General features: G+C 39.2%; 2 protein-coding genes across 9 annotated transcripts in view; both read right to left on the bottom strand.

The window, feature by feature from the left end:
- LOC128733824 (transmembrane protein 64) overlaps positions 1 to 2,164 on the bottom strand; it is a 38,388-nt gene extending 36,224 nt beyond the window's left edge. For 3 of the 8 annotated variants that reach the window (XR_008411947.1, XR_008411946.1, XM_053827636.1), the window contains exons 1-2: positions 1,759 to 2,162; positions 385 to 1,204 (exon numbers count right to left, since the gene is read on the bottom strand). Coding sequence is in view for 6 of the 8 variants with exons in the window: in XM_053827636.1 (XP_053683611.1) it covers positions 385 to 1,148 (764 nt within the window). In the remaining 2 variants the exon portion in view is untranslated. Of the gene's footprint in view, positions 1 to 384; positions 1,205 to 1,514; positions 1,697 to 1,758 lie in introns of all 8 variants that reach the window. The other 5 variants (XM_053827637.1, XM_053827638.1, XM_053827639.1 and 2 more) reach the window with 5 other exon arrangements.
- A 6,454-nt stretch (positions 2,165 to 8,618) lies between these two features.
- On the bottom strand, positions 8,619 to 17,748 carry LOC128734075 (protein disulfide-isomerase). Its single transcript, XM_053828076.1, has 4 exons — positions 17,646 to 17,748; positions 17,231 to 17,422; positions 9,478 to 10,751; positions 8,619 to 9,419 (listed from the first exon to the last, which is right to left on the bottom strand). The coding sequence occupies exons 2-4, from the start codon at positions 17,388 to 17,390 to the stop codon at positions 9,360 to 9,362; spliced, it is 1,494 nt and encodes a 497-aa protein (XP_053684051.1). The 5' UTR covers positions 17,391 to 17,422; positions 17,646 to 17,748; the 3' UTR covers positions 8,619 to 9,359.
- Positions 17,749 to 17,840: the final 92 nt, after the last annotated feature.

Genomic DNA, 17,840 nt, shown 5'->3' with positions numbered 1-17,840 from the left:
ATCTTTATTAGTATTTGGCCTTAAAGTGGTTGCTAAAAATGTAAGTTGCAAAGAAAAGTTGGTGAGAAATTGTTTTCAAGCAATGTCGTAAAAATATGCATTATTCATACGCCTGTTGCTAACCGAAGAAAATCAAATCAAGCTGATTCCGAAAATATTTCGAAAGTCAACAATAAAAACAACAGCGTAAAGATACGCGTATTGCATGAATGAATGATTGTTTCTTGTGAAATCGGAAAGGGTGTCAATATTTAGTCGCAAGCTTGAGTCAATAATCGTTTGTACCGTATGACCTTTTCACAGCCACTTATACGGTTTCCTAGAATCTCTCTTATCTATATGTGTTTTGGCAATCTAATACAAGCCAGTTCATATGATACTTACTTATGCAATGGCAGCTTGGTCTGAAGTCCCTTGATGGTGTTGTGTGCGATGGCTACGCCCAGATTGGCACCGATTACCACCGTTAGGAGACCTTTGACGAAACCAAACAGATAGCCGCTGCTTATGATTAGCACCAAATATCCAACCGTCACTGGGAAGCTAACGATTGTGAACAAACACAGGAAGATGCCGAATATGATCCACGAGTTTTGTGTTTCAATCCAGTACAGAAGCGTTTTGGCGTAATCACGAAAGGCGTAAATCACAAACACTAGCACTGCAATCACGCACAGTGGCAGCAGGTAGTTAAGCATCGGGTTACGCGAGATAAACCGCTGCAATCGGTAGAAGCAGTAGTTGTCCCGCATGTCGATGCTGTTGGCGGTGGGAGATTTGTTGACGCTATTAGCAGCTGAAGTACCGTTCAGCTGAAGTTGCAAATTGTGGAGCTTGTTGTGGTGGAGGTGGTGATGGTGATGATGATGATGGTGGTGTTGATGCTGCACCAGCAAATGATGATGGTAGGTACGATCTTTTCCGCCAAACACCGGCGGTGTGTGCAGATCTAGGTCACAGATGATCGTTGCTTTCGCTCTCGTTTCCTCGATGGGTTCCACACCGGTAAGCGAGCGCTGGCAGTCCCTGTCGTTAAACGAGGAAGCACCGACAGAGGGCAGAAAAAATGTGGGTGACGACGCTTGGAGATTTTTTTCGCTATTTTTCGATGTTGTTCCATCATTCGCTACTTGAGTGATGATATCCATGCTGTTTTCCACAGTAGTGTTTTACTGACGGAGACAAATCAGGTTACACACATCAACTGAAATGTCGTATTGATTGATTACTAACTGGTTTTCGAACCATGTTGTTATGTTGCCATCGTGCATTAAAAAAGCATTATCACTATATGTCGACTACATCTAGCAATAAGTATATACTACATATATACAATACGAAATTGGTAACGTGAAATTATACAAATAAGAGCTAAATGTTTGTACAAATTATTAGGAAGGATAAACTAAAGATTAAAAACGAAAACAAACTAAAAAGCACATTCGCATCGATTTTATGCCAGCAAGAAAAACTACGTGCGCCAAAAAAATCAATACTAGCAAAACACCACCAACTTTTTTCCTATAAGCTGCTGCGTTCACCAGATTTCGTTCGAAATGCGCTTCTGGGTTTAAAACAGAAGCACCGAATATTGCAGTTTCAGCACTGTACAGAACTTTACTATCCTATGATGTTAATTTCCATGTCACCACCAAAAAGCACTGCAGCGGTAACTATTATTTCTCCCCCACCGTCACTGGAAAATTGGTATTACAGGTTGTGCAATAATTTCGATTAATAAAACAATAACAAACGCACTGCTGCTGATACTGCCACCGCTCGCTCCATATTGGATTGATGCAGCAGTTTTGGTTTGCTTCAAAACACTGCACGGAGAAATTTTCCGCCTCCTCCTTCGCTTCCCACACACGGATGCAAACACGAACTGATCACGCGTAGAAAATCACTGCTAGTCGAGTCGAACAACAGGCAATATTTTGCAATATATTTCCCCGAGATTTTTCGTTTAATTTGTAATCAACTCCGGCTGGTGACAAAATTAAATAAGAGAAACCGTATAGTGTTGCAATAATTTTCAGTTTCCCCTCTCACCGTGGAACGAACAAAATGGATATTGGATAGGCAGCAGCTACTACTCACTCGTTCAATAAACTAAAGCGAACATGCGAATTTCCGACTGTAACTTTCACGACAACCCGCTTCACTGGCGCAACTAAACTGACTGACTGATCTCCGGGAACATTCACTTTACCAATGCTCCCAGCAATTTGTGTATTATGGGCTGTCAGTTCTTTTTACGCGAGAGAAGCTGGCAGTCAAACATATTGTGTTTGTGTCGCCGTCGAACAGAGAGAGAAATATAGCGGAATGTGCGTTATGTTGCGATTTTCTCTCACTGTTTCCTTTGGTTGCAGCATAAATTCCACTGATTCTTGAAGTACGACGCTAGAGTCTTGATTTGTTCCATCCATCTATTTTATCTTTCTAAAATCCATGCTAATATGTCCTTTCTGAAAGCCAGGTAGGTAAACCTTTTCAATGGCGGGACTGAAGTGTGAAGACATTGTATGGGATTCACCCAATAAACCGCTAAAAAGGCTAAAAACGATTTTGCTGTGGCTTCCTCTCTCATTTAGAGGTTATGCCTATGATATTATTTCAGGGGTAGAAGTAGAATGACTTTAGGCATGGATGTGCTTTAGGTAGGATGTGATCAGGTAAACAGTATGTAAAGTTAAATGAACTTATTTTAAGTAAATTATGACGAATACTCGAACTTTTAAACACTTCGAATTTGTAATTGCATACCCTGTATACCTGATAGGTTATTCGTTTGTGTGAATAATGCTTTACAAATGATTGATGTGGGTTATGGTACGCATTTGGGTACGTCTTTATGTATTTTCTTTTAGCGTTTCTGTTGAACAGGTCTCATATACCTGTAAAAAATATGTCGTTCAACATAAACTTTAGCTCGTTTTGCAAAAAAATAATAACAACGGTTTTATAAAAAAATATTTAGTTTCTGGTCTACTCTGGGGGAGTAAGAAAAAATTCTTTGCAGTTTTCTCTTTGCAGTCTCTTGAATGTTACAACATTCAATCGTAATTAGCTGTTAAAGGTTAAGTGGAATGACATTAAAAAGTTAGTTAACGTTCGGGTGACGATCATGATGATCATGTGTCAGTGATGAATTAGAAGCCACATGTAGCAAAAAGTTGTTTATAAATTCATCATACTTTCTCATTTATCACTGAGCTTGAAAAAGTCCCTCTAAAATGTTTATTTTATTTATTAATCTCATGGAAGAGGAACGAATTCATCATTCATCATCGCACTGATCAGAGGAACAAATGAGTTCTCGCCAGGGACGGCTATAATATGGGATAGTACAAGTTTTGAAGGAAGGGTAAACCCCAATACACACAAGCACGCATATTATTTAATAAGCATATCGCTCATTCAATAGCAATTATAGCAAAAAGAAATGTAGTGCAGGTCATACAGCAAACACTCGGGCGATATCACAATAGATCAACTATACTGGTCGCAGTGATGAGTTCTCACAGGAAAAAAAATCTCATGGAAGGGGGTTCATCTTTTCCATAATTCTCTATACAGAGCTGATGCTTGCAGAAAACATGGCTATACTTTTCCAGTAATTCGAAACATAGCAAATTTGATATTTGACTAAACAATGGGTTCATAAAAAAATACAAAATACGTCACCAGTTCAAGTTCTAACAAACATGAATAGGTACATAATTAATATTACCAGTCAATAAAACATTATAAAAACATAACTTAGTGCTTTGTTGTTGTTTTTTGTTTTTTAAATTATAGCGAAAAACTAAACAGATTAGATGGTATGTGTAGGGAATGTGTCAGGCAGAATAAGTTGGTTGGATAATTAATTCAGTTAGGTTATAAATGTTTGTATTCCTTTCCGTGTTACAAAATGGTGTTGGCATATAGATCTTGTTTACTGGTATGAGTGTAAGAATTCCTCTGCATGTGTGAACGAGATCATGCATCGTGCGCACAAAATGCGTGGCTCAACACTCTCTTGTCTGAGCAGAACAGAGGAAAGGAGAGCGAATCGTTCGTTTCGAATTGCGGTTGCGAGTTTATTAAAAGCGTTGCGCGAAACAAGAGAGGCAGTTTTTTGGAAGATGTAAGCTTGGACGGACGTGTTTCATCGGAGTTCGAAAGTTGTGTCGATGGTAGATTTGGAGCTGAATTATGCTCCAAATCGTGAAAATTCTAGTCATTAAAAGGAGAGACACGACATTGGCGCAGTCGGTAGGACTTAACAAGTTTAAACTTTTACGTCAAGTAGAACGCTGCTACTACGTAAAATTAAACGTGATTAAACGTTACGTTCTCAACGATAATCGACGAAAACCAGCTACTTTATATCCGTGAGATATAACATATTATAGCTTCTCTGTGTTATAACTATGACTATACCCGTTCAAGTTGCTTTCCGAAACGGAAGTAGAGTGATTTCGAGACCATATTTTGGCAAAATAACGATACTGTCGGTATTCGTTAAACTATCGCCTATCTTTAGTTTTCTATTGAAGAAAAATGGTTATAAACTGAGCTACAACATTCTTCAGCAATATGTAAAATTGCAATTAATGACTTTTATTTGCTCTCAACAGATGAATATTGAAAACAACGTACGCGCAACTGCCTTACAGACAACTACCAAAACCGTGGACTGTCCAAAACTAAACATTTCGGTGAAAATCTATGTTTCTTTTCTGTTGACCTTTCGTACACACCAGCATATTTTAACAAAGTATTCATTTTTCTCAGATTTTGACCTTCGCAGAGGCACTCGAAGCGCTCAAAACACGCACAAAAGCAATTTTCATGGCCTTCCCAGCGGCGATCAAGCAACGCAAATTAGCGATTTTTCGTGGCCTTCCCAAGAACGCGCAAACCACGCCGGTTTATTTTAGATAGCAATGGCCTTCGCAGATGCGCTCGATTCACGCACACAAGCGTTTTTAAAGCCCTTGCAGAGGCACGCAAACCTAGCATACAAGTGATTTTCATAGCCTTCCCAGAGGCACTTGAACGATGCACGCAGCAGTTTTTTCGTTGCCTTCCCAGAGGCGCACGAACCACGCATACCAGCGTATTTTACAAATCATTCACGGCCCTCCCAGAGGCGCTAGAATCACACACAAAAACGTTTTTAAGGCCTTCGCAGAGGCTTACGAACTACGCATGCCAGCGTATTTTAGAAAGCATTCATGGCCCACCCAGAGGCGCTAGAATCACGCACACAAGCGTTTTTTTTAAGGCCTTCGCAGAGGCACTCAAACCTAGTATACAAGCAATTTTCATGACCTTTCCAGAGGTACTCGAATGACGCACGCAGCAATTTTTTCGTGGCCTTCCCAGAGGCGTACAAACCACGCATACCAGCGTATTTTACAAAGCATTCACGGCCCTCCCAGAGGCGCTAGAATCACACACAAAAACGTTTTTAAGACCTTCGCAGAGGCACTTAAATCTCGCACACAAGCGATTTTTACGTGGCCTTCCCAGGGGCGCACAAACCACGCACACCAGCGAGTTTCAAAAAAGTATTCTGCCTTTCCAGAACACACGAATCAATTAGACGCGCGCAAGCGTACTTCTTTTTCTTATCAAATGCACTCTTGCATTCGGTTCCGGCAGCAAAATTAGGCACTGTCTTCGCCTCCGCACTACATGAAAAAGAACCACATAATCACGCAATTGAGAAAACATATCACAATAATTTTCTTAAATTAATGATCCGCCAGCTGCATTTTTCAAAACACCTTTGGTAGCACTTTTTCAGAGAGCCGTGAAAGGGTGAGCCCTTTGGGAGCGATATTTGCGCCAATGTCGTGTCTCTCCTTTTAATGACTAGAATTTTCACGATTTGGAGCATAATTCAGCTCCAAATCTACCATCGACACAACTTTCGAACTCCGATGAAACACGTCCGTCCAAGCTTACATCTTCCAAAAAACTGCCTCTCTTGTTTCGCGCAACGCTTTTAATAAACTCGCAACCGCAATTCGAAACGAACGATTCGCTCTCCTTTCCTCTGTTCTGCTCAGACAAGAGAGTGTTGAGCCACGCATTTTGTGCGCACGATGCATGATCTCGTTCACACATGCAGAGGAATTCTTACACTCATACCAGTAAACAAGATCTATATGCCAACACCATTTTGTAACACGGAAAGGAATACAAACATTTATAACCTAACTGAATTAATTATCCAACCAACTTATTCTGCCTGACACATTCCCTACAGTATGTTTACACAACTTAGTCTCCATTTATCGCTAAACGTTGCAAAATTTGACCTTGGCGGACATCATCGAACATACAACCTTATTTCCGTATACAGTGGACTGTCGGAAAAGTTAATCGGTTGGGGAATGGGTCGATTAACTTTTCCGAAATATTAACTTTTCCGAGTTGTCCTAAAAATCATTGAAAATGATAAATACAAAAGCGAAAAATGCATTTCGGGATATAGGATACACATTTTTATGTATTTGGAAGTTGTAATGGAAAGAAATATGTAGCAAGATCTTTATGAAATAATACTTAGTTCCTTTTTGTAAGTTTAAAATAGTCGGTTACATTACTTTTCTTTTTTCGTAGTCTGCGACTACGTTTTGTGACGTTCGCGCTTATTTTTAGTTCCTTGCTGGTCCTTCTTTTGCATTTTAAATTCATTTGTGCTTTTCCAGTATATTATCAATAATCCTGAAGTAACGATGTGCCTGTATTGAACTATTGGTATAACTGTCCGGTACAATATTTAATCCCAGTTATGATGCGACTCTGTATGAAACTATGGAAACGCGACAATAAACCGAAAAATGAGAAATGAAGATAGAATACCACACACATGTATAGACGAACGCTTGGACATCCAACAAATTTAAACTCTCAGAAAAGTTAAGGCAAAAATTAACTTTTTAGAGCGTTGCATGAGAGCTGGTACTCGCTTAACTTTTCTGAACAATTAACTTTTCCGAGAGTCTACTGTATATACGCTCACCCCTATTCTGTATTTCGAACGAATCTTTATTTCGATTGACTTGTTTCGAACGAGATGTTTTGCCCATTTGATTTTGCTGGCGGAAATTTCGTTCGAGACAACTTTCGTTCGAAATATAAAATAGCGGTGACTTATTCGATGCAAAAATAAATAACGTACAAATTGATCAAAACGCCAAGTAAATTACTTTGATAGAACAACGGGACAAAAATGTATCCTTTGGGACATTTTTACGAATTATCGTACCAAGAGTTTCAGGATTGTTCTTCGCCGAAAACAATATTTAGAAAATTTAAGGTCTGATCTCTTATTTTCCCCTAAAACTTTCAGTAGATATGCCGATTTTCTCGGATACTTCCAATTTAAAAAAATTTGGGCTGTTGAACCACACAACGTTGAACAAAAATTGTTTATAGAAGCAAAATTTTTCTCAGCAATTCAAGACAAATAACACCTGGACAAAGTTTAAAGAAAAGTCAGAAAAACTCTTTCGCATGAAAAAATTTCAATATATTTTCTACTTACAATTATGTTTCAATAATTAAAATTTGGATTTAGTTTTTCAAAGATCAAAAATCGGTGAGCTAATTATTTTTTCAGGATTTTGTTCTACGATGCTTGATTTAAGAATAATTCTTGACTTTGACTTGACGTTAAAAAAAATCACCGGAATTTTTTTTTTAAAGTTTTCTGACAAAATAGAAGATATACTCAATTTTTTCCTTTGCAAGCCTCTTCAAAGTAATGGCTGCGAAAGGCTGTAATTCCAAAGGCTAAAATGCAATGCATAAGACTGAACAGATTTTTTACAGTAAATATTACAGTTTCATTAGTATGAAAACCATCTCTGAGTCAACTTCTTACTTACGGAGTCAACTGCTACTGTTATGATAATGTTTTCTATATGGAATTCCAGCCTTTCGCAGCCGACGATGCGATGGTTACCATCGGCGATTGCAGATCCAATACATTTTGTGCCACTTCAGGTGTTCCGCGGGGCAATCATCTAGGACCGCTCATATTTCTCGCCCGTGTCCGCTCAACTGAAAACTGCCTCGCAACATGCAGAATATTTTTGAACGTATTCTCCTTCAAGCATTCAAACATTGTTGGAGGAAATGTGCATGATTTGTTGAGAGATTATTGACTTTAGTTTCAGGTGCACAGAATTAGAAACCAAAACTAGCCGCCTGGAAGTAGGGCACCTTACTATATTCATAATTTGAATCATTAAGGAGAAATAAGTCGTCATTGATACTGCAAATTTCAAAAGCATTGTTTGAAACAAAAATTCTTTTCATGAAAATATATTCTCTGTGTTCAGATTGGCAAGAAGAATGCGGAAATGCGGTGAATACATTTCTAAAAATGGAGCTCCTGATTTGGGCCCAAAAACTGCTTTCGAAATTGGGCTTTCCGACGAAACATTTCAAATATTTACCAACGATGTTTATTTTTGCTGTTGGTTTCAGTATTCTTAAATTACGACTAAAATCGACCGAAAATCTGAAAAAATCTTCAAACGCAATCGTAACCGTAGCTCCGTTGATTCAAGAGTCGAGATACTTCACAGTAAAAAATTAATCGCTACTTACATTAGTTAACTCTTTTTATTATTCTTCTTTTCAAATCCATAGACTTCCTGTTAACATCTGAAAAAATCACACTCACAAAATTATAAAACCTTCCTATTTTTTGTGCTAAAACTGAAATTTGCCCGTTAGTTGCATGCAAACGATAATCAGCGACTACAACCCAAAACCGGCCGGTTAAAACCGATGACATTCTCTGTTGAATGATTTAATCTCTGGAAGCCTTTAGAACCAAACAAGTAATGCGTTTCTGTTTTTCACTTGTTTTATTCTTTAATGTTAATATAACATTTAAAAATGCATCTCTGTTTAGCCTAACCTCATCATTTTAGAACCATTCTTTGTTCTTTTTAAGTTGTTGTTTGTTGTTGATGGAAAAAGAACATGCCTATGATAATTTCAATTCATACCCCTCGTGGGTTTTCGCTGGTATTTCCCAGACAGCACAAATTACTATAAAACAGTCTCTTGCAAATTGGAATTTCTACGGTCTCTCGCCTCTACGTGTTTATCAGCAAGGGGCAAGCAAAAGGGAGGTATTGAACAAAATTGTGACTATTTTACAATTCATTTTGTTAGGGGTTTCTAACGATTCCGCTAGATTGGTTATCTGAATGAGTGAATTTTGCGGCTGTTCTGCTTGTTTGTTTGTTGTGTTTTGCAGAGCAAACGGCTGTGCTGTCCAAATTAGTTGACGATCTTTTTTATCGGTCTTTTTTGCTCCTTTTTTCTGCACCACTTTACAGTTCATCCTTTGTGGGTTTCTCCTCTTCTTCAGTGTCTTCGTTCACCTCGTTTTCCTGAAAATAAAAAAAACATTAATCAAGAATAAATTTAAAAAGTAAATTTTAAACTCACCCCAGCATCCTTGCCATCTAGGAAATCAGAAAGTCCCTCCAGAGTGCGCTCTCCCTTGAACTCAACCTTCTTGTTGTCTCCCTTTCGGTACAGATAGATGGTTGGGAACGAATTGATTTTGGTGTGCTCCAGCTCGTTGGCGGTAGCATCGATTTTGGCGATGACGACCGTTTCTGAATCGGCGTATTTTTCGCCAAGTTTGTCATAGATAGGCACAAGCTGTTTGCAGTGTCCGCACCACGGAGCGTAGAACTCAACCAGTACATCCTTTGTGGGATCCAGAGCAACTTCATCAAATTTGGTGGAAACCAGCACTTTAACTGGATTTTTGTCCCAATCTTCTGGCAGATCCTGCGTCAAGAGATGCTGCTTCACCTTGCCATCAAAGAAGTTTTGTACGAATTCCTCCACCTTTTCGGGGGACAGGTCATTGGTTTCTGGCTTGTATTTAGCCATTTCTTGTTCCAAGTGGATGATACGCATCGACGGTACTTCATCCTTCTTCATTCCGAAGAACTCCAAGATGCGCTGATGATCTTCCTGGTCAGCATCGATGGTGACGAACAAAATTCTGTCTCGGAATTTTTTGGCAACAGCTTTAGCTGCATCGTTAATATACTTCTCCAAATGGCCAGCCTCTTTCGAAACGAAGAATAGCAAATGGTTCTTGATGTCACCGCCGAAGATTTTTTGGGCAGTTTCGTGACTAAAGTCGACAATCAGCGGAAGTGATTCTGCGGAGATGAATTTTTTCAAAGCCTCCTCGTTTACTTCACCTTCAAATACGGCCTTTCCTTCATCGAAGTGCTTGAACAGTACAATTGAACCGCACTTGGCTTCGTATTTACTGTATACGTCGTCGCTGGATGTGATAGCGAATGGGTAGTCATCGACAGCATTTGCAGTGGCTAGGAAAGCTTTAGCTTCGGCAGATTCACGATCCTTGAAGAAACCAACCACGACTACGGGGAACTCTTTTAGGAATTCTTCAGCGTCCGTAACGGCTTCTAACTCCTTGGCAGCTGGGCCGGTTTTTTTCTCCAGCCACGAAATAATTGTATCCTTTTCGCGACCACCATTGTACTCAATTGGTGTACCACTGCGGAAGAACTTCAACGTCGGGTATCCCCGAACTGCGAATTTTTCGGCCAATTCCTGCTCTTCGGTGGCATCCACCTTAGCAAGTTTGATTTTGGAGTCCTTCTCTACCAGAGCTTTAGCAGCCTTGGCATACTCGGGAGCGAGTGCCTTACAGTGTCCACACCAAGGAGCATCTATTCCGAAAGAAGAAAGACGAACAAGATTAGCATACTATTTTTAGCTGCGAATATGGTCATTTGTTTGTGAATATCTAATGAAAAGCAAACGCAACATGGAATCTATTTTTGGTCTTTGAAGTTTTTCATTAGAGCCTTATTGTTAGTGTGTTTATCACGTCATCAATTTTATTATCATCAACATTATCAACGCAGCGACTGGTCGCCACATCCAGGAGTCTGTCTTGCCGTCCGTTCAGTCAAAGGATGAGGGAACGAAAGATTGCAGCGAAAGAAGGGTGTCGAAGCGGAATATACGAAAACGTTCCCTATCGAATTACGTGTGTGCAAAGTATTAAATTACACCGGTGCCGTACGTGTTGGCGGGAAAAATTCCCACCAGCAGATTCCTGGTAAAATGACTCGACGTCGCAAAGGAAACTCTTTGGCATGATATGTTATGACATGACGGCCAACATGAACATGTGAGATTTGTTTTGACAGCGACATGCGGCGACCGCCGCAGAACGGTCAATGTTTTCTAGATTCTGCAATTGCAGTGTGGCTTTGACAAAAAAAGGATTGCAAAGTTATGCTGTTTTCATTACATAGTTCATAGAAAAATTAGAAATTTCTAAATATAACCGACCGGAAATATTCTTGACATTTCTCTTTTTTGTTCACACCACACCACACAAGAAAAAGCAGAATAATTACAAACTATTTCCGAGCGTCTTAGAAATCCGACTAATTCTGACTTTCTCTACGACGTTCAATCGTGTTCCAGTTCGTTAGCACCACGTCAGTATGTATACAGTCTGTGCTGTTCTGTTATAAACACTCACATCAACGCAGTACAAAGCTCTTTACTTTATCTCCTGCTAGATCTATACGCTGAACAGCGAAACATTTTCTTCCTACTTCAACATGTTACATCATTCTGCTGTCGTAATTTACCGCTTGGTTGGTAACAGCATCTACAGGCACCCACTATAGAGTATAACTACCAGTAGTAGACACTTTCAGGGCTCGAGCTGACTTATTCTGTGGATTTTTTTAAACTGGCATTATAGAATATCCAACCAATAGCACATACAATATCAGTAACATTGGATTAAGCTAGCCAAAATATCAACTTATGCTGCAAATCACTGTACTTTCCAAAAACTGATAAACCCTTTGGGTTTATAATAGGATAACGTTCGGGTCCATTATAGGAATTCTTGTGTGTTTCTTATGGAGAGGGTCCACTAAGGGTAAGATTTTTTGCATTGGTAGGCTCATAATAGACCCTCGCTTGTGGAAAATTTCGAAATTACGGCTTTAGTAAACGAATGCAACTAAATGTTATGATCTAAAATGTGTGTTATGTTTAGTTCTTTCTGTTCCTTGTTATTTATCCACAGTAATAAGAAAGTACCAACTGATGAACGCTGAAATTGTACCCGAGGGTTCACTATAGGGAGAGGGTCCACTATTGGTAGATATACCCCATAGTTGGTTACTTTCATTGAAAATCTAGCAAGCGCTGGATCAACTAGCAAAGCATAAGCATTCGTAAGTTTGGTTAGTTTATTTTTTTGGTAATTCAAAACGTGTGTTCATTACTAAAACACCAAAGAAATGCGACTGAACGGCATTAATAAGTCGTTTTCGTCGGCTGAATTGAAACTGTTTAAATCATATGTATGTTTGTGAGCACAAGCAAAGCAAAAGCAAAAGAAAATAGTTACCTAGGTACTAACCATTAAACTGACATATCGACTTTTGTACACCTTTACCATGAAATATGCTGTCAATGTTTAGGTGGTAGGAAACGGGCACACCAAACAGGTGTAAATACAAGAAAGAGAAAAATAACTGTGTTTTAGTATCTTGGTTTGTGTGACTTAACCAAAACAGTCAACTCGCTGATTGCGCTTAAACCTTAACTTGATTGAGCTTTGCTTGTAAACCCCCCGTTGATTCATTCGAGCATGCACTCGATGTCAAGTGCAAGCAAGACGCACCGACCCGGCAAGCGGCAGGCGGCAAATTTCCGCGCCGGAAGGTGAGTGACCGAAAATGTAAATCATGCTTTTTGGTTCCAGTAAGCACATCGAGTGCGGCACGCGCTGTTGTCAGCAAAAAGCCGGTATGCCGACAATAAAATCAAAAACATGGTTGCGACTGATGCCGGTGAAAAGCGCCGGCCGCAACTGCGGGCTGGAATCACTAATATATTCGCTTTCTCGTAGTGATTGCAGGCCAATAATTGATTGATCGCTTGACTGATGCATAATAAAGATAGTGTATTCCGTGAATGAAGATGACAGCAACCAAGTTTCCTGCTTTTTAAAGTTATGAACTATTTTCGACGAAAAGAGGACGTGTATGTTGGTGATTTTTTCTGTTTTATTTCGAGGAAATTGATATGTTATCTTGCTTGCTGTAATTTCAAAATCATGATTTGAGGTACATGGCTGTTTACTTTTGATAAGACAATTTTTTTTCCTTGTCTAATAACATGCTTTAATTACACACTAAGTGAAATGCCAGTCGCGATAATCAGGTGCAAGTGATAGAGAATATGTGTGCGATGTTGCTACGTTGCAACAATCCGGCCACGTAAGCTTGATGAAAATAGTACTGCTCCATTAAGGAGTGGTGGTTTGAACAGGAACCATAGGAGCTTGAATATTCAGTACACAATTGGAACAATAATTTCATCTCTCTATTATAGTATTCATGCTATGGCTTGGTAACGAAGGACTGATGATCAGCCAACGAGGTAAATCTTGAAAAACTGGAAGTAAATTTATTTAAACATATTAAAGTGCGTTGTCTAAGGAACATGCCCTATTTAAAGTAGTAATCAGAACCAGTTCGACCGCCGACTCGTCGTGGGAAGCGAACAAACAGTAGATTTTTTGTTTGCCTAGATCTAGATTAATCTAAGCACTATTGTACGTGCGAGATTACAAGCTACAGCACACAGGAATTGCAGTGATAAAAAATTAAGGCTGGAGGCAACGTTTATATCTCTCAACTGTTGATAGATACGCAAGATATTGCACCGATCCAATGCCTTTTTATGCTGATTGATTAGCATAAAGAAGCGGAAGTAAAAATCGGAAGGGCTGACGTGGTACTACGTTACGTTAGGCAGATGTCGGAAGATTTTAGTATTCCCTTCTCGAGGATACGCAGCAGGCGTTTTATAAATACTCGGCATTCGCAGAGTGCTCACTATCAACATGAAGGAAGCGACAGGCCCTCCCCAACGAACTGACAGGAAACACCAATAAACATCGCATCATTGGAAATGCAGATTGATTTACAAGAACCATTCATACTGTCTTAATGAAACTGTAGCAAGTCAATTTATAAAGTTCCTAATGCACACAATAATTCTTTTACCATTTTAGTACTCGTCCAATTCGCAAGTTTCATACAAGCTGTTGAGGACAGCACACTAAACTAGCGTACTCGAGTAGCGGGCGCACCAGTGAACACAATGTAAGGCATTCAAGCAATGATAATCGTTAAAATCCCGAGCAGTTTTCGAGATGAAACCTAGCTGAAGTGTTGCCTTAGCGATGACGTTTATGCGGTGTAAGTTGAAGGAGAGCTTGGCATCCAGCAAAACATCGTTGAAAAATAGTGCGAATAACAAAGGCCCCATGTTACTGCCTTGTGGGACTCCGGAATTGATGGTGAACTCAGTGGAGCGACATTTGTTGAATTTTACACGCAGAACTCTATCGTGTGTACGAACTAAGCCATACAGTAATCTGTGACGCACCAAGCTGCAAAGTTTTCTTAAACAATTTGCTATGGTCTATTCCATCGAACGCCGCTTTCAAGTCGGTTTCGGTCGGGTGTTTCAAAAATCGGTAAAGCTCGGTGTCACTCAAAATATTTCGGAAAACCGGACAACATTTAAATTACCAGTCTTGCAATTGTGTCACCATGAATAGAGCATGAGCGAAATTAGTTCAAAGATAAGCTGTCCACCACTGGACTACTCAAATAATACGCAGATGACAATCTTGCCAGCGCGTTGGGCTTTCCACTGAGCTTTCCTAACTTAATGAGATGATGTTTGCGTGGGCAGTGGCCGGCGATTAGTCCTTTCAATGTGCTTAGATTTTTTGGTTGAGCCTATAATGAGTGTTCGGCTTTTTTCGATAACAAGTGTTATGAACATTTTTGATTGTCGGAGTCCGGTTATGCTATTTCAGTTTGCTTTTATGGTTATCCTTTCACATTCCTCAAATTTAGTTTTTATTTACTTCTTATTTCTCCTATTTGTCAAAAGGACCTTAGCAACATTCAGAGGCTCTCTTTGGTTTCCCTTTCTTTCAATTATTACGGGGACACAAATGTATTTCAAAGAAAATTTTCTGGACGTTTGCTTAGTTAACTAGTGGTGCCAACAACCGATTAATGCAAAGTTGATGTGTTAAAGTCGAATCGCCGTGATAATTGGAAGAGGTGACTGTTTATCTGTGCCCTTACCTTTACTTCTACGTCAACCAAAAAAGATTTTTACAGATTCGTAAAAACTGTATTGTGTTTAACAGTTGAATGTAGGTTAATTTTCTTAATGTCAATTCATATAAAAACAAAACAGCAATGCCGAGGTCGCTCTTTCTGTTTTACAAAAACTTTTACTATTGGAATTTCACTATGTTCGCACTTTCAAACTGCAAAGTCCAGTAAGTCCAGTGCAAAATGCGGCATATAAATAATCATATATTATTTACGGAGCAATGCTCTCCAGTCTCGCTACGGCAACTATTAATGGATATTGATGATTTTGATATCGTTTTTTGGCGTATATTGCATGTTGTTAAAAATAAATAAGAAAAACGTACAGACATTGTTAAAAAAGAAAGTTTAAAAAGATCGCATCGACTCCACTGCGGAGGAGTTAACCTCGTGATACAGTGAGATTTTGATTTTTGCAACACATGCGGCATACGTCTGTTCTGCCGAGCCGAGACTGAAAACGTGCAAATTTCAGAACTTTTTGTTGATATAGGCAAACCTAATAATGAATGCGCTACAAATTGATTTTTTCTCAAATTTACTAATGTGATGTTTAACGATATTTTTACAACGTTAAAAGGTGAAACGGTACTGAATCCAACATGGTCGGACATCCTATATCCTATGGTATCACCTAACCACTGCAAACATATAATTCTCGTGAAATATCAATCCGTTTCCACATACATGCTCTAATTGACGAAAAAACCGATGCCCTCAGTAGGTTAATAAAATGTTGTGGACAATATTTTCATTGCCGTAGGACTACGTCCAAACGCTTACACTTACATGTGTAAGCTTCGAAAACTTACATGTACTGGACTATTGGTGAACTTTTTAAACGTAAAACGGTTGGAATCGTGGAAAAATCGTTGATTAATGATATTTAGTTGATTTCTTATGCATTTACATTCAATTTTTTCATATCAAAAAAGAGTCTCGATTTTGGTAACATAGGTGACACGCATTTGTTGCCAAATACTACTGTATCCTACGCATTTGTTACCAAATTCGAAATCCTACTGTATATGTTCCAAAAATCCAAAACCGAATATGTACTTACTTTGTACGTGTCAAAACGGTTACGCCAAAAACAAAATCTTACTGACTTAATTTAATGTTTCATTCGAAACAGTAAAATTAAAAGGTTCAACCTACTGAGTGAATCCCTGTAAACCGGTAGTATTTTATCTTTTGTGCAATGTTGTCTTCTCATCATTGGAAGAAGAAACGTTGGCGACGACATTCTCTTTTTCCGGACGTGCCTCACTAAACACTAAGCTTTCGGAGGAAAAGGTAGTGGTTAGTTTTAGTGACGCACAACCACTAAATCCATGGTTGGATTGTAAATCAAGCCGACTGAGTTCACCAATACTCGTTTAATTTAAGAATAGAGTAGGCAGGGCGGGGGAAACATTTCGACTACAAATTATCTACTATTCTATTCTCACCGATCGCATGTGGAAACAACAGTAAATCGAGATCATAATTAAAGATGCACTAACTAAGTCTACACCGGCCGCAAAAATATGTGCATTTTGATTACAGGACAAACTCGATAGCGTTATCTTGATTGTATTGTACGCGTAGCTAAGTCGCGGCAACCATCATCGACGTGTATAGCAATGGAACAAGAAAATTCCACGTATACAGACAGTCTGGACTCGGCTCAAGTATGCTGCAGTGCTGACGCTGAGTATCCAGACTGGGCACAAAATGACTTCACAGTTTGCAATAAGGAAATGTGTCGGCGTTTCGATGACTAAAATAATTATTCTCCTTTCTCCAGGAAAGTAATAGGTAACTTGAAATGAAGTGTAGGAAGCATACTGAGAAAAAGAGCACTTTTTGGTAATTTTCCTAGCACATCAAAGCCGAACATAGGTTCCATGTTCAGTTATTTTCAAGATGGAGAATGATTTTTCAGTCCAGGCGATGAATGATTATAAATCGATAATACTTACAGAATTCTACCAGAACATATTCGTTCTCGTCGATCACCGACTGGAAGTTATCTTTCGTAAGTACTAACACCTCTTCCTCGGTTTTGACTTCCACCTTGGATGCCACCAGGGCAATTCCGGCGACAAGCACTGCCAAACCCAGCGACGTTGCTGCACGCATATTGTGTTCTAGTTCCTTAGCCTACTGCTGCTCTGCAATTTGAGTGCCAGATGGAAAAATTCAATAAACATCACTTTTCTTATTACGAACGCAATGCATATTAGAGCACTTGAAAATGGATTTGTTTAAAGGAAGAAAGGACTAGTTTCCAACAGAATTGAAAAGATATTTTATACAATAATGTACAAAAAATCACTGGAAAAAGTCTCTTTCCTTCAGACGAAACAACCCACTACAACAAAAATTAGTACTTACATTCACGATCACGAACAGATTGTTACTGAACGATGCTCCGTCCGGCGCGCAACGAAGACGATATTTTTCTCCTTCTGCTTTTTGCCACGAAACGGTAAAGCCGACGAGTAAACGAGACGTGGCAAGTTTACGTTCGTGTGATACCGTGATTGGCCGAAGTTTTGACAGCAACCGGCCTACCGCAGCGACATCTGA

This window comes from Sabethes cyaneus, chromosome 2, assembly GCF_943734655.1.
Source record: "Sabethes cyaneus chromosome 2, idSabCyanKW18_F2, whole genome shotgun sequence".
NCBI lineage: Eukaryota > Metazoa > Arthropoda > Insecta > Diptera > Culicidae > Sabethes > Sabethes cyaneus.
Note: the sequence above shows the minus strand (reverse complement) of the source record. Positions and strands in the feature narration are given on the sequence as shown.